The 14,270-nt window shown below is 32.6% G+C and overlaps 2 protein-coding genes across 2 annotated transcripts; one reads left to right on the forward strand and one right to left on the reverse strand.

Moving 5' to 3' along the window:
- The first annotated feature begins 4,430 nt into the window (after positions 1 to 4,430).
- On the forward strand, positions 4,431 to 5,112 carry LOC133880494 (RING-H2 finger protein ATL70-like). The gene has a single exon (XM_062319446.1). The coding sequence runs from the start codon at positions 4,539 to 4,541 to the stop codon at positions 5,028 to 5,030; it is 492 nt and encodes a 163-aa protein (XP_062175430.1). The 5' UTR covers positions 4,431 to 4,538; the 3' UTR covers positions 5,031 to 5,112.
- Positions 5,113 to 12,050: 6,938 nt separating this feature from the next.
- LOC133879874 (early nodulin-like protein 3) lies at positions 12,051 to 13,818 on the reverse strand. The gene is made up of 2 exons (XM_062318674.1): positions 13,779 to 13,818; positions 12,051 to 12,517 (listed from the first exon to the last, which is right to left on the reverse strand). Exons 1-2 carry the CDS (start codon positions 13,816 to 13,818, stop codon positions 12,051 to 12,053), a joined length of 507 nt encoding a protein of 168 aa, XP_062174658.1.
- Positions 13,819 to 14,270: the final 452 nt, after the last annotated feature.

Raw genomic sequence — 14,270 nt, forward strand, 5'->3', positions numbered from 1 at the left:
AAAGGTGGAAAATAAGGTGCACAAGTTTCACATTGGAGATATTCAACACCACCTACCACAAAAGATTTATGATGAACCAAATCAATTGGCTTTGAGAATAAAGGAAATGGATCACTAGCTGTGGGATTTGGTTTAATTTGTAGGCATATATCCAAATTAAAACTTATCATGGTGTTAATTAGAATATATATTCATTAAATGCTTAAATTTATATATAAACTTAATTATTTAGAATAACTGATAAGTTAATATGGTATGAGAATAATTATCTTTACTTCAAAGTTCTTTCATATATTTTTTAAAAAAATTCGTTTTTCCCAAATTTACTTCAAAAGTTTTATACAAAATAATTACATGAGTAGTACTTCTATGTAGAATCACGTACGTAAACTACATCACTTATCAGTGAATCCTATAAAAATTTCTTCACTGTTAATTTCTTCATAATTAAATTTTCCAAAACTTGTTTTGAAATCCAAATTTTTTTTATACAAAATAACATGAGAATCCATGTAAACCCACCTAAAAAAAAGAAAAAGAAAAAACACACACATATATAGGTTAGTACGGTAATTTTCCCCTCTTCTTTGTAGTTTGTTGTAGAGACGATTATTTGGTTCAAAAGGCTATTGATGAGACCCACACTTCAATAACAATAGACTTTACTGGATGACTGAAATCCTAAACGAAAAGGTTCAATGTTCACATCTGATTAAGTCGGAATGGGCATTGATTCTACATTTAGGCAACAAAATCCTTAACTCTATTTTGGTATTTCAACCAATTTCCTTTTATTTTGACTCAAGCACCACCCCCACAATATCCCCCATTTGTCCAAACAACAATTACAAAGTTTAATCAAAGGTATGCAAAGATTGAGGGTGGAGAAATGCAAAAATAGTTTATGTGTTTACACTGATTTCCAATAAGTTTGGTAGGGTTTAAAAAGTGACTTAAAACTCCTAGAATTAAGCATAAATGATAAATACTCCCTACCCCAAGCTTCTGTTTGAAAATTTTACCGAAATCCATTATAATGTCACATAGACAACAATAATAATAATATGACACATTTCCTACAGTAAAAAAATATAAAAATAACAAAAAGAAAAACTATAAATGCATAATATTAAAAAAAAAATTGAAAAAAAAAAAATCTAAGAGGTGATTAAACCACTCCAAATTGGCTAGTCCCAAGGACTTGGGGGCGCCTCGACTATGATTTCCGTTGGAATTTCAAACGAAAGTTTGAATTGAGAAGTTATTTAATTAATTTCAGCTCTAATGTATCCTATGAGAGTCATATATATATATATATATATATATATATTCTACAACGAGATATATGGGTGTGTTTGATAAATGGTTGTGTTGTGAAATTTAAATTTGTTTGAATAGTAATAAGAAGTAATGATTGATGTGATATAAAGTATATATATATATATATAGAAGATTAAAAAAATAAAAAATAAAATTTAGAATTGTTTTATAGAAAAGTGAAAAAAATTTTGTTTTATAGTGAGTTTTATTTTATTTTATTTTATTTGAATAGTAATAAAAAATAATTGATATAATATGCAAAGGTATGCAAAGATTGAGGGTGGAGAAATGCGAAAATAGTTCATGTGTTTACACTAATTTCCAATAAGTTCGGTAGGGTTTAAAAAGTGACTTCTTTTTTCTTTTTTTTTTGATTGAATAGGGGGAAAGGGAAATGAGATGAAGTCACACACATCGAAATTAAGCATAAATGCACATCAACAACAACAATAATAATATGACACATTTCTCACAGTAAAAAAAATATAAAAATAACAAAAAGAAAAACTATAAATGCATAATATATATATAAAAAAAAAAAAAAGTTTGGAATTGTTTTATAGAAAAGTAAAAAAGTTTTGTTTTGTAGTAAGTTTTTTTTTTTTTTTGAATAGTAATAAAAAATGATTGATATGATATGAAAAAAAAAAAAAAAAAAAAGAAAAAAAGAAGAAGTTAAAATGTTTTGGATTTGACTTTTTTGAGAAAAGTGAAAACAAAAATAGAGAGAAAGATGAGAGTGTTGTCAAACAGACTCATGAATTCTAATGACATTGAGGTTGAAATGGTACTTCTTAGTAAAGTTGGAGATTTTCACTTTTTCATAAGAGAAAGGACTATTGCACAACAGTTGTGCAACTGTTGTGCGTGCAAGTTTGTAGACACATGGGTGGATCTCATCACATCCCATCACATGGGAGATGATTGGGGTACAACTCCTTTGTACAACTTCGGCACAACCCACTGACAATGAGGTGGGGCCTATACACGTGGGCCCCACCTCATTGTCAGTGGGGATTGTGCCAAAGTTGTGATGGGGTTGTATATTTATCATTTCTCCCATCACATAGGTCACACCCCGTGTATTTACAAAATTACACAACAATTATACACCAATCAAACCTCTTTTCATTAAATATAGGCGGGACGTTACAACAATCAAGTAGCCTTCCACATTAGTGACAACCCATTTTTTCACGAAGATAAAAAAACATATCCAAATTGATTGTCATCACGTAGGTGAAAAAACCCCTGCTAAGGTCATTTCTACTGGCCACGTCCCTGGCTCCCTGCCAATCTTCAGCTCGCGGACATCTTTATAACTAAAGCCTTGGGTCAAGACATGTTTCATCAATTCCTTAGCAAGTTGGGCATTACGGACTTAACCTATGACTCTTGGTATTTTTGCAAATCTTTTAAATGAAAGAAAACATAAAATTAAAAGAAAATAAAGCGGAATAATAAGAAATAGAGATAAGAATTTTACGTAGTTCGATCAATGACCTACGTCTACAGGATAAAGCCCTAAGACTACATTATGCTCTTATTGTTTGATTAATTTACAATACAAATAATCCCTATTTATAAGAATATGAAGAGAATATAATCAAATCAAAATTGAATGTATTCAAATCTGATTTGATTATAATAAATTACAATTAATGAGGATTAAATCAAATCCTCTAATATATAGAGAGTACCGTAATATATAGTATTAATATATTATCTAACATCCTCTTGCAAACTCAAGGTGAAAGATTCTGAAATCTTGAGTTTGATTTTATTTTATTTTATTTTTATTTATTTATTTTTTTTTATTAATGTTGGGTTGGTTATAACCTAGTTTGGAAAATAGCTTTCGTCTTCCTTCTTCTTCTTCTTCATCTTCTTCTTCAAGCTAACTGTGGGCTAAATGTTTCTTCTTCTTCTTCTTTTTCATCTTCTTATTCTTCAAGCCAATTGTGGGCTAAATGAGCCTAAGTAGCAAGGTTTCGGGTAGTACCTCAAAGGCTAAACACATAATGGGCCATCTATGGGCCAAAGAAAAAGGAGCCCACTATAAGCTAAAATGGGCATAGGTTTTAAAGAATACCACAAATGCCAAAATAATATGGGCCAACTATGAGCCAAAATAAGAAGCTAACAATGGGTTGAAATGGGCCCGAATTTGAAACAATACCACAAAGGCCAAATACAAGTAATGGGCCAACAAATGGCCAAGACAATGTGGGCAACTTTGACCTCTTTTATGGGCTTTCTTTTTTTTTTGTTTTCTTTTTCTTTTTTTGCCTCTTTTGATTTTTTCTCCTTTTTTTTTTTTTTTTTTTCACACATTTTCTCTGAACAACAACCATAGGGGCAACAATCGTCTTTACCAACAACAGCTACAAGAAGGTGACAGGAATAAGAGCAGATGCGATCGCAACCTTGAAGAGAATGGTGGGCCTGATGGACGGCTGGTGAAGGAGTGGTAAGATGGTGACTGTGACAGTAAGGAAAAGTGGTGATTTAACACTAAACAAGCCGTTCGACGTGTGTGGTAACTGTATGAACAGTTTGGATGCATGTATTCTTTTTATTAGATATAAAGGGTATCATAGACATGTGACTCAACAATTTTAAAATCCTTTAAAAACTTAACGAAAAAGAAATGAAGAAATTATTTAATAACACAGTGCGAACCTTTGTAAATGATTTTGATAATTAACTTCTTAAATCTTAAAAACCGATTGGATAACGGGTAACACCTCACCAAAAACCGAAATATTTGTTCCTTTTACATAATTAAGCCAAATATAATCGGGTTTAGGGCGATAGGCTTGAGGACAAGTACGTACGTCGTTTGTCATGTTGTAGTTAAGGACTCCAACAAGTTATATGACTAAAGTAGGACAAATTAACCATCGTTAGCATTGCCAGATCACCTACTTTATTCTCCTAATCCTTCTTGATAGTAGCTGTTTTTACTCTTTTTTTAAATATATTTCCTTACTTTCCTTCCAGGCAATCTTGTCTGAAAAATAAACTTGTCAAGAAAATATTTTATTGTTCCAATTAAGCATTAAAAAACATCATAAATAAGAAACATCAAATGTACTAAATTAATTAACTACAAAATGTTTGATCGATCTATACAGAAAAAAGACAAAGATTTCCTTCCCTAGCCTTCTCCACATTCACAAGAACAACAGTAGCTAGCTAGGAAATCCAGTGATACCATGGATCATAACAAAAATGGTCTTATTTTTGCAGTCGGATTCCCTCTTAGCGTTATTCTAATATCTTTATTCTTAACCATTGCTTCCTATCTCTGCACCCCCAACAACAACAACCCATCTCATAATCAAAACAATACTACTTCCCCACAAAACACTGACCAAAACTTTGTCGCCATTGAGTTAGACGGCGGCCTGGACGAAGCAACTCTCCATAGCTTCCCGAAGCTCCTTTACTCCCAATACAATCTCAAGAAAAGCAGCTCAGCTAGCGTTGCTTCTTGCTGCTCCATCTGCTTGGCGGATTACAAAGAAACTGACGTGCTTCAGTTGCTACCTGGTTGCGGCCATCTCTTCCATCTCAAGTGCGTCAACCCTTGGTTAAGGCTCCGTCCTTCTTGCCCGCTGTGTCGAAAGTCGCTGGTTGCAGCTCCGGTAGTGTCTCCTCTCGTTGATCAGATGCCTCCCTTGGCAACTCGGCAAGATCAGCTCTAGAGTTTTTTTTACAAATTTTTTTTCTTTCTTTCTTTTTTTTTTGGTAATGAAACATTGGTGAAAGTTCATTTACCGTACCCAATCAATTGTTGTTGTTTTTGTAATTATTTTTTAAATTTTAAAAAACTTTCAATTTAGTATATTCATTTTTCAATTTTTATTTTTTTTAATTTCACCCCTTCATTAGAATTTTTCGTTAAATTCTATTAAAATTTTTAAAATAATCGTTTATACAAAATTTTTTTAAGATTCAGGTGTGAGTATTTTACAAATTACGTTAAATTCTGACTTGACCAACGCTTAAATCCTTACAATTTTTTTTTTCTTAAAAAGTATGGCTATTTTGAAAATTTTGACATCAATCCGTTAGAATTTAATGGAAGAGTGAAATTGAAACAAAAAAAAAAAATTAAAATTAAAATTAAAAGATAAATACACTAAATTGAGAATTTTTTAAATTTAAATTCCTAAAAAGTATGGGTATTTTGAGACTTTTGACACCAATCTGTTAGGATTTAATGGAAGGTTGAAATTGAAAAAGAAAATTAAAAGATAAATACACTAAATTAAAAAAAAATTTAAATTTAGAAAAGCAATTACAATATGATTAATGTGCCAGGGGTTAAGGAAATTTTTCCGTAAAACATTTTAAGGTCTTCGTTATCTTTTTTCACTCCCTAGGAAATGAGATAGAGGAAAGATGTTTCAAATGATGAACAATTCGTAAAGAAAATTCATCTATGAGTGCCTTTAGAAACTGAAATTAAAGGGAAGAAACTATTTCATAGTCAAGATTACATTTTATGTATTTAACTATGTATATTTTGTTACATAAGGAATATATTGTCATAATTTTTAAAATTTTCAAATAACATGGTGCCATATACACTATTACATAAATAAAATAATTAAAATATGAATCATTAAATAGTTTCCTCAGTTTATTTTGAAATACAGAGCATCCTGTTTCATTATAACTAAACTTACAATTATATAAATCTTCAAATGATGGAAAATAATACATTTTAGTACTCAAATTAGGACTGACAATTTTGACACGACCCGACAACTCGACACGAAACTAGTGGGTTTGGGTCTACCTTAAACGGGTTTGGGTCATAAACGGATCTACCCGTTTAACTCGGTCTAGCAGGTCGGGTGACCCGCCAGACACAATTAACTTTTCTTTTTTTCTTTTTTAAAAAAAAATGAGAATGGATATAAAATTGTAGTGATATAAAATAAGATGAGGCAAAATTGTAATTTAAAAAAGAGTGAAGCTAATAATAAAATAAGACCATGCTTGGTCTTATCCACAGCCATGTGTGGCTGTGGATTGTTTTGGAAGATACTTTCTCCCCTTAGGCCCTTATTCCCTTAACCTGAGTCCTGACGCCTCTCCCCTTTTCTTTTTATTTCTCTTTTCTTTTTTCCTTTTCTTTGTTTCTTCTTCTTATCTCCTTCTCCGTTCTCCCGTCGCGCGCACACCAGATTGAGTGAGAGAGAACGGATCTGAGAGAGAGAGAGAGTTGATCAGTGACTCCGTGAGAGAGACACAGAAATTAGAAGAAGAAGAAGAAGAAGAAGGGAAGAGTATGGGTTTTCAGCAAAGATCAAGAAAGAAGAGGCCGAAGCTTGCTAAAGCCCTCTCGTCTCCAATGGCCGATCTATGTAATCCTATTCCGTTTTTTTTTCTTTTTTCTTTTACAAAAGCAATATTTTCTTATTGATTTTCGTTGTTGCCGATTTGATATTTTTGTTTTTAATTTAATAGTCTTTTGTGAAGAACACTTCATTTTTTTGTCATTTCATCGAAGATTTTGTGTTTCATTATTATTTTTTTTTTTCCTTCTCTATTGCAATATTGATCTCATTTACAACCCTGTTCCTTGCAAAATGGTAGTCCAGCTTTCTTTTTTTGCCATGAATGATAAAGTTGCAGTTCATTTGAGTCTTAGAAGTCAAAACGGGTCAAACGGGTCATGTCGACCCGATCCGACTCATTATGCTAAATAGGTTTCATGGGTCGTGTCGGATGACCCGTGAAATTGTCATGTCGTGTTTAGAGCCCTAACCCGTTAAGATAAACGGGTCGTGTTTGAATCTAACTTAAACGGGTCGCAAGTCTCCACAGGTCGTGTCGGTACCTATTTTGCCGGCCTGTAAGGATGCCACTTTCCACGCTGGAAATACAACTTCGATCGATGTACTCGTGTTGTGCAAATTCTTCAATAGCATAGTCATTAGTCAATGATAATGCTTGAGTGTGAAGTCTAATCTTTTACTTTCCACCAATACAATATATATATATATATATATATATATATATATATATATATATATATATATATATAACTAAATGCATTCCTCCTCAATCTACCATAACCCTATTTGTAATGTCTCTCGATCTTTTAATTTTTGCAATATCTCTTCTATTTTATTATTGGAACGACAATGTTTCTCCTCCGTAAAAAATTATATTAAGTCAAACACCAAGAGGAATCACAAGACTCACAAGTGATGCAAAATTTATACCCTTAATTTATTAATTACCATTATACCGTAATTTAAAAAAAAAAAAAAAAAAAAAAAAAAAAAACCTCTCATGGTTTAAGAGACCATTATACTCCATCTGTTACGGTTTAAGAGAAAATCTTGATAAAAGTGAGATATTGTCAACCCAACAGTAGATTGAATTAAGGAATATTTCAAACATTTACATTTGAGAGATATTACAAATTTAATATTAATTCAAGGAAAATAATTGTAGTTTCTCCAAAAATATATCTATCATATACATGTTGGTCAAAACCACTGACCACAACTATGGATCTGTTAGCTAGCTAGTTCCAGTCACTTATTTCTTAAACGTCAAAAACTACTTTATTTTATCTTCCTTCCATCATATTAGATTGTCTCCAATATATATATAATATAGTTTTTATTCTATAAAAGTGTTAAGATATATTAAATTATTCTCTTTTAATTAATTACGGATAATTTTCTCAGGAGAAAAACACTTTTGGAGCAACCACCACTTGGCCAAAATAGTAAATTGTCACAGTATTAAATTATATTGTTCGAAGTGTACCATAATAAACCACATTTTAATTTATTCAACAACACATCAGTATTGCGAGATTATTATATATGAAATAAATAGCATTGTTTTTGCTCAAAACAAAGACATGTCAAAGTTGATTTCTCTGTTGTAATGCAAAAGTATCATTGAATTTTACCTTCTGATCCTTAATTCTATTAGTGCGCGTTTTACATTGCAATTTCGTAGATAAAAGTGTGATTATTAAACTAAAAAACTGAAAATGAATTGTTTGTAATTGTTGAAACGCACAATTTTAATAGCTAAACTGCGATTTTAAAAGTCAAATTGCGATTTTGTCAAACACTTTCAAATCGTTATTTTTAAATTGCACTAACTAAAATCGCGAAACCAAACAAACCCTTACAATCAATCATCTAATCCAAAAATAAATAAATAAATAAGTGCATCAAAGATGAATGATAAAAAGAACAAAACTGAATGCACTCTTTTTTTAATTTTATTTATTTTCTATACTAAACAGATGGGTTTATTAACCAAAAAATGATTATTTCCACATAATCGAGGTATATTGGTGGGATCCATGCATGGTAGACCCAATAGATCATGATTGTGTGAAAGTTGTGTAAAAATGATTGTAAAAAGAGTTGTACAAGAATTGAGACATGATTCTTACACAACAGTTGTGCAATTGTTGTACAAGATTCAAGAGACATGGATGGGTCCCACCACATGGGTCCCACGTGGGACCCACTCTATGTCTCTTGTCTCTTGCACAACAATTGCACAACTGTTATGCAAGAGACATTTCTCTACAAGAATCACCTCCCTATTAACCAATGAGAAATGATATGTACACAATAAATCTACACAACTTTTACATAACACACTCACATGAGGTGAGATCCATGTGAATGAGACCCACCACATAGGAAAATGTTAGATTTACAACACCAATACAACAACTAGACAACAATCCCTCACATGAGGGTGGGTCCCACATACTGGGGTCCACCCTCATGTGAGGGGTTGTTGTACAGTTGTTGTATTAGTGTTGTACAAGAATCAAATCCCCACCACATAAATCTCACTCCATATGAATGTGCTGTGTAAAAATTGTATACATTTTATTGTGTAATAATCATAACACTTAACCAGAACTACTGCAGCAGCTTCACATAAAGATCTTCTTCCTAGCTAATCGGTGGCAGCAAGTAAAGTGTCTGCTTTTAAACTTTCTTCCCGTTGCCTAACTGCCACAGTTTTGAGTGTTTTAAAAATGAGGCACAGAGGTACGTAACCGGACGTTCCTTTCCTCCCAGCACCTATCATGCTGTTTCCTCCTTTAACCATTAAAAATTTATATATATATATATATATACACAATTAAATATCAAATTACTTATAAAATATCTTAAGGAAGCAATTTTGTCCAAAACCATTTATTATTCAAACAAAGAATAAAAAATACATTTTAATATTTGGAAGATTACGGACTACTGAAGGCGATGGCAAGTGTTTGAATATATTCTAAATATATACCTTCTTTGTTGGTCTGATCTCAACATTCGATTATGTTGTGAACACGTGTCATTCATAGACTAAATCAGATGTTAATTTATTTCCCAATACAATTTTATATTATTTTGTAATATTTTGTATTAAGTCTCTGACTTCTTGATTCTAACACGTGACTTGAGCTCACAGACCCGATTTTACAAACGCCGCACCAAATCTATCCTTGACCTGAGCTCACATATCCAATTTCCACGCGCCCGCACCTGATCCAACTGAGCTCGCAACCCAGCTTTCACCCACGTCCGCCCCTTCTCCATCTTAGCTCACTGCTCAGTTTTTTTTGGCACTCTTTTGGGTTTGTTTGGCAATAGAGGGAACATGAGAGTATAGTGAAAAAATAATTTTTGAGTTGATAAAAAGTGATATATAAATATGATATAAAGTGTTAGAACAGATTCTGATTTGGTGATATGTTAATCTTCAAGAGCCCATAACAAGCAAAAAAGGAAGCTGCATCGGGGAAGCCCAACAATCCTACTCTAATGCCTAAGTCAGTATTTTCTTGAGTATGTATATCTTTTTAATCACAAAGAATCGATTTCAATACTTGTGCATTAATGGGGGTATTTATAGGCGGAGTGGCGAGAGCAGCTCCTTTTTTCCCGGGCCACGTGCCAAGGTTAGAGGGCTTGTTGAGATTCCGAATCGTGGTGTGCATGCCGCAATAATCAGAGAGTCGGTTTTTAACCGATTCCGGATCGCCACAATAATCGAGGAGTCGGTATTTTACCGACTCTGGATGAGTTGGACTCGGTAGTTGATTATTATGAACTTATTGGGCTTGGATGTTGACGGGCCCAATTGATCCGGTCCCTGTGATAATTGTTGCTGGGCTCGGCCCGTTCTGGTAGGTCGGGATATTTTTCCAACATAAGTAAAAAGAATTTGTGTAGAAAAGTGAAAAAGTTTTGTATTGTAGTAGATTTTTTTATTTGAATAGTAATAAAAAAAATTATTGACATGATATAAAAAGTGAAAAAAAAAAAAAAAAAAAAAAAAAAAAAGAAAGAAAGAGAAAAAGAAAGTTTAAATATTTTGATATTGATTGTTTTTTAAAAATGTGAAAATAAAATTGAAAATTTTGGTATTGGTTGTCAAACAAAGCCAAAGGCCTTTTTATGAAACTCTCATTTGGGACCTGCGTCTCTTTTTTGTGTACGATCTTTAGTCACTAATTAATGTCGAGTATGACATTTTAATAGCCAGTTAAAATGATGATAAAAAAAAATTACAAATACAATTTAATAAATATAAGCAATGTCTATTACAATTATACAAGAAAATTATATATATGAAGTGGTTTAAATTATTAGAGACCAAATTATAATAGTGTAGCAGTGCATGCCTAGTGGCCACGGATCCCTTGGTCTCTGCTCAACGGTCTGAATAAAAATGTGGGGAGCTCCCAACCTTCTTGGGGGCTTGGATGCAAGTTGTGTATTTTACTATCCCCAAGTACTCAAAGATTTTTATTCAAAATAAAAAAATAAAATAAAATAAAAAAAGTACTCAAAGATTCAAAGGTTGGTGAAAGGAAAGAAAACAAAAAATAAAAATGAAAGAAAATGTGGTGAGCCGTTGGCATTCACTTAAAATAATTAAGGTGATTGTTTTTCACTAGTTGGATCATTTTCGGTTTAATTTGCAAGTAAATGTGGTTGAGAAATGGGTTTTGTGAAAGAAGCCAAAATTAAACGGAAAATTTTAATGGAGAAGTGAAATTGAAAAACAAAATTGAAATATAAATCTGCTAAATTGATATTTTTTTAAAGTTTAATGAAGTGATTGCAAAAGTAATGAAAGATTAAAGGTTGTAACTTTTGAATTCTTGTAATTCTGGTCACTTTGACTTCTTGTAAGTAATGTCTAAATTAATAGTGGTAAGTGAAGTTTTTCATTTTTTAATAAGTTAAAATTTATTAAAAATTCAACAAAAAATAAATAAATACAAAGGTTTCATAAGCAGCACTCAAAAATAAGATGGCCTAAAAGTCGAAGGGTTCTACACTAGCAATTGCGGGTAAGAAGGAAAACATGGACAAATAAAACTAAAGATTACATCATAAAAGCCATAAGACCCAACTAAAAATTCATTAAGAATCCCAAACACTAGAAGGGCAAAGCTGTCCAAAAATAAAAATGTAAAATAACAATTTTATCCTTATTTTTAAAAGAACCTACTCCTCTCCAGTTCATTTCATTGCTTCCGGGGTAAACATAGAAAATTTAAGGTAAATTTATTGAAAAAGAGATCTTCAATTCGTAGTTCCAAATTTCTGATCTGATTCTAGGAGTAAAAGTGGAATGAATAACAAGTGATCATCACGACCTAAAAATTCAAATTTCAAGTAAGTGCCCCAATGCAAAGTAAAAGTTGTAGATCATCCTAGAATGGCAAATAATACCAAACACAATTGAAAACCCCAGCCAAAGAAGTTTTCAAAAGAACCCACACGGAACTTGCTCAGCGTCGATGCAATAGACTTCTTAGAGGGAGCCCCGGCTTCAGGAGGATAGCCATTAGGGGATGGCACTGGAGGGTTAGATCCCCCTCTCGTACGTGGAGACGGCGCAGGCGATGAAGATGGAGGGGCAAGAAGCAGCGAAAGTGACGGCGACGGAATCGGTTGAGATCGCTTGGGGCAATTGTGCACCTTAACGGAAATCTTCAGCCCTAGAGCACTGTAGTTTGAGAAGTTGCTGATGAAATAGTAGACACCTTTCTCCGTCAATGGTAAAATAGCCGGACCAATGTTCAAGACCTTAATGGGGTTGCATGCAGTGCAACTCTCGTACTCTTGCCTTGACACTTGAATCACATCGTTATTTCCGGTCTCAAATCCAAAACCTATAAGAGAGATATAGTCAAAAGAAAATCATTAGAATTAGATAATATGTAACGTGTAATTTGCACACAAGATGCAAGGACGGAATCAAAAATTTTAATTTAAAGGGCTAAGAGACTAAACCAAAATTTTTGATCCAGGGGTTGAAGTATGAATAAATCATATGTGCGTGTACAAAAGACCAATGTAGGGATAGAATTAAGATTTTTAATTCAGATGAATAGGAGACATAACGAAGATTTTTAATTCATAGGATTAAAGTATGAATGAGTCATATGTATGTGTAATTTGTGCACAAGTTCGATGCAGGGACGGAACCGAAATTAATTTCTGATTCCGAGGGTTAAGAGACATAACCAAGATTTCTAATTCAAATGGTTAAAGTATGAAAGAATCATATATATGTAAGTGTAATTTGCGCACAAGATGCGAGAACGGAACCAAGATATCTAATTTGATGGTCTAACAAATGGAATCAAGATTTCTGATTCAAAGCCTTGGACCAAGACATGTTTCATCAATTCCTTAGCAAGTTGGGCATTACGGACTTAACCTATGACTCTTGGTATTTTTGCAAATCTTTTAAATGAAAGAAAACATAAAATTAAAAGAAAATAATTTACAATACAAATGATTCCTATTTATAGGAATATAAAGAGAATATAAAATGGTATGTAGAGAGAATATATTCAATTCTGATTTGATTATATTCAATTACAATTAATGAGGATTAAATCAAATCCTCCAATATATGGAGAGTACCGTAATTTATGGTATTAATATATTCTCTAACATCCTCCTGCAAACTCAAGGTGAAAGATTCTGAAATCTTAAGTTTGATTTTTTTTTTTTTTTTTTTTTTTTTTTAATTTTGGGTCGGATATAACTCAGTTTGGAGAACAGTTTTCGTCTTCCTTCTTCTTCGAGTGTGTTTGGGATTGCGATTTCGTAGACAATAAGTGCGATTTTAAACCAAATCGCAGAACATAGATCGTTTGTGAACTGCGTTTTTAAAAATTGCGATTTGAAAACGCAGAAAATCTGCTTGTTCAAATCGCAGATAAGATGGTGCTTTTTTGAAAACGCAGAATTTTAAAAGGTAAATTCGCGATTTTAAAGGCTAAACTGTGATTTTGCCAAACGCTTAACTGCGTTTTTAAAAATCATTTTTTTCAAATCGCACATTTTAAAATCGTTATTTTAAATCGTACTTTTTGAAATCGCAAACTCAAACGGACCCTTCATCTTCTTCTTCAAGCTAACTGTGGGCTAAATGTTGCTTCTTCTTCTTCTTCGTTTTCATCTTCTTATTCTTCAAGCCAATTGTGGGCTAAATGAGCCTAGGTAGCGAGGTTTCAAATAATATCTCGAAGGCTAAATACATAATGGGCTAAAGAAAAAGGAGCCCACTATAGGCTAAAATGGGCATAGGTTTTAAAGAATACCACAAATGCCAAAATAATATGGGCCAAAATAAGAAGCCTACAATGAGTTGAAATGGGCCCGGATTTGAAACAATACCACAAAGGCCAAATACAAGTAATGGGCCAACAAATTGCCCAAACAATGTGGGCAACTTTGGCCTCTTTTATGGGCTTTTCTTTTCTTTTTCTTTTTTCTTCTTTTTTTTTTTTTTTTCACACCTTTTCTCTAAACAACAATCGTCTTTACCAACAACAGCTACAAGAAGGTGACAGGAATAAGAGCAGATACGATCGCAACCTTGAAGAGAACGGTGGGCCTAATGGATGGCTG

Source organism: Alnus glutinosa, chromosome 10 (genome assembly GCF_958979055.1).
Source record: "Alnus glutinosa chromosome 10, dhAlnGlut1.1, whole genome shotgun sequence".
Taxonomy (NCBI): domain Eukaryota; kingdom Viridiplantae; phylum Streptophyta; class Magnoliopsida; order Fagales; family Betulaceae; genus Alnus; species Alnus glutinosa.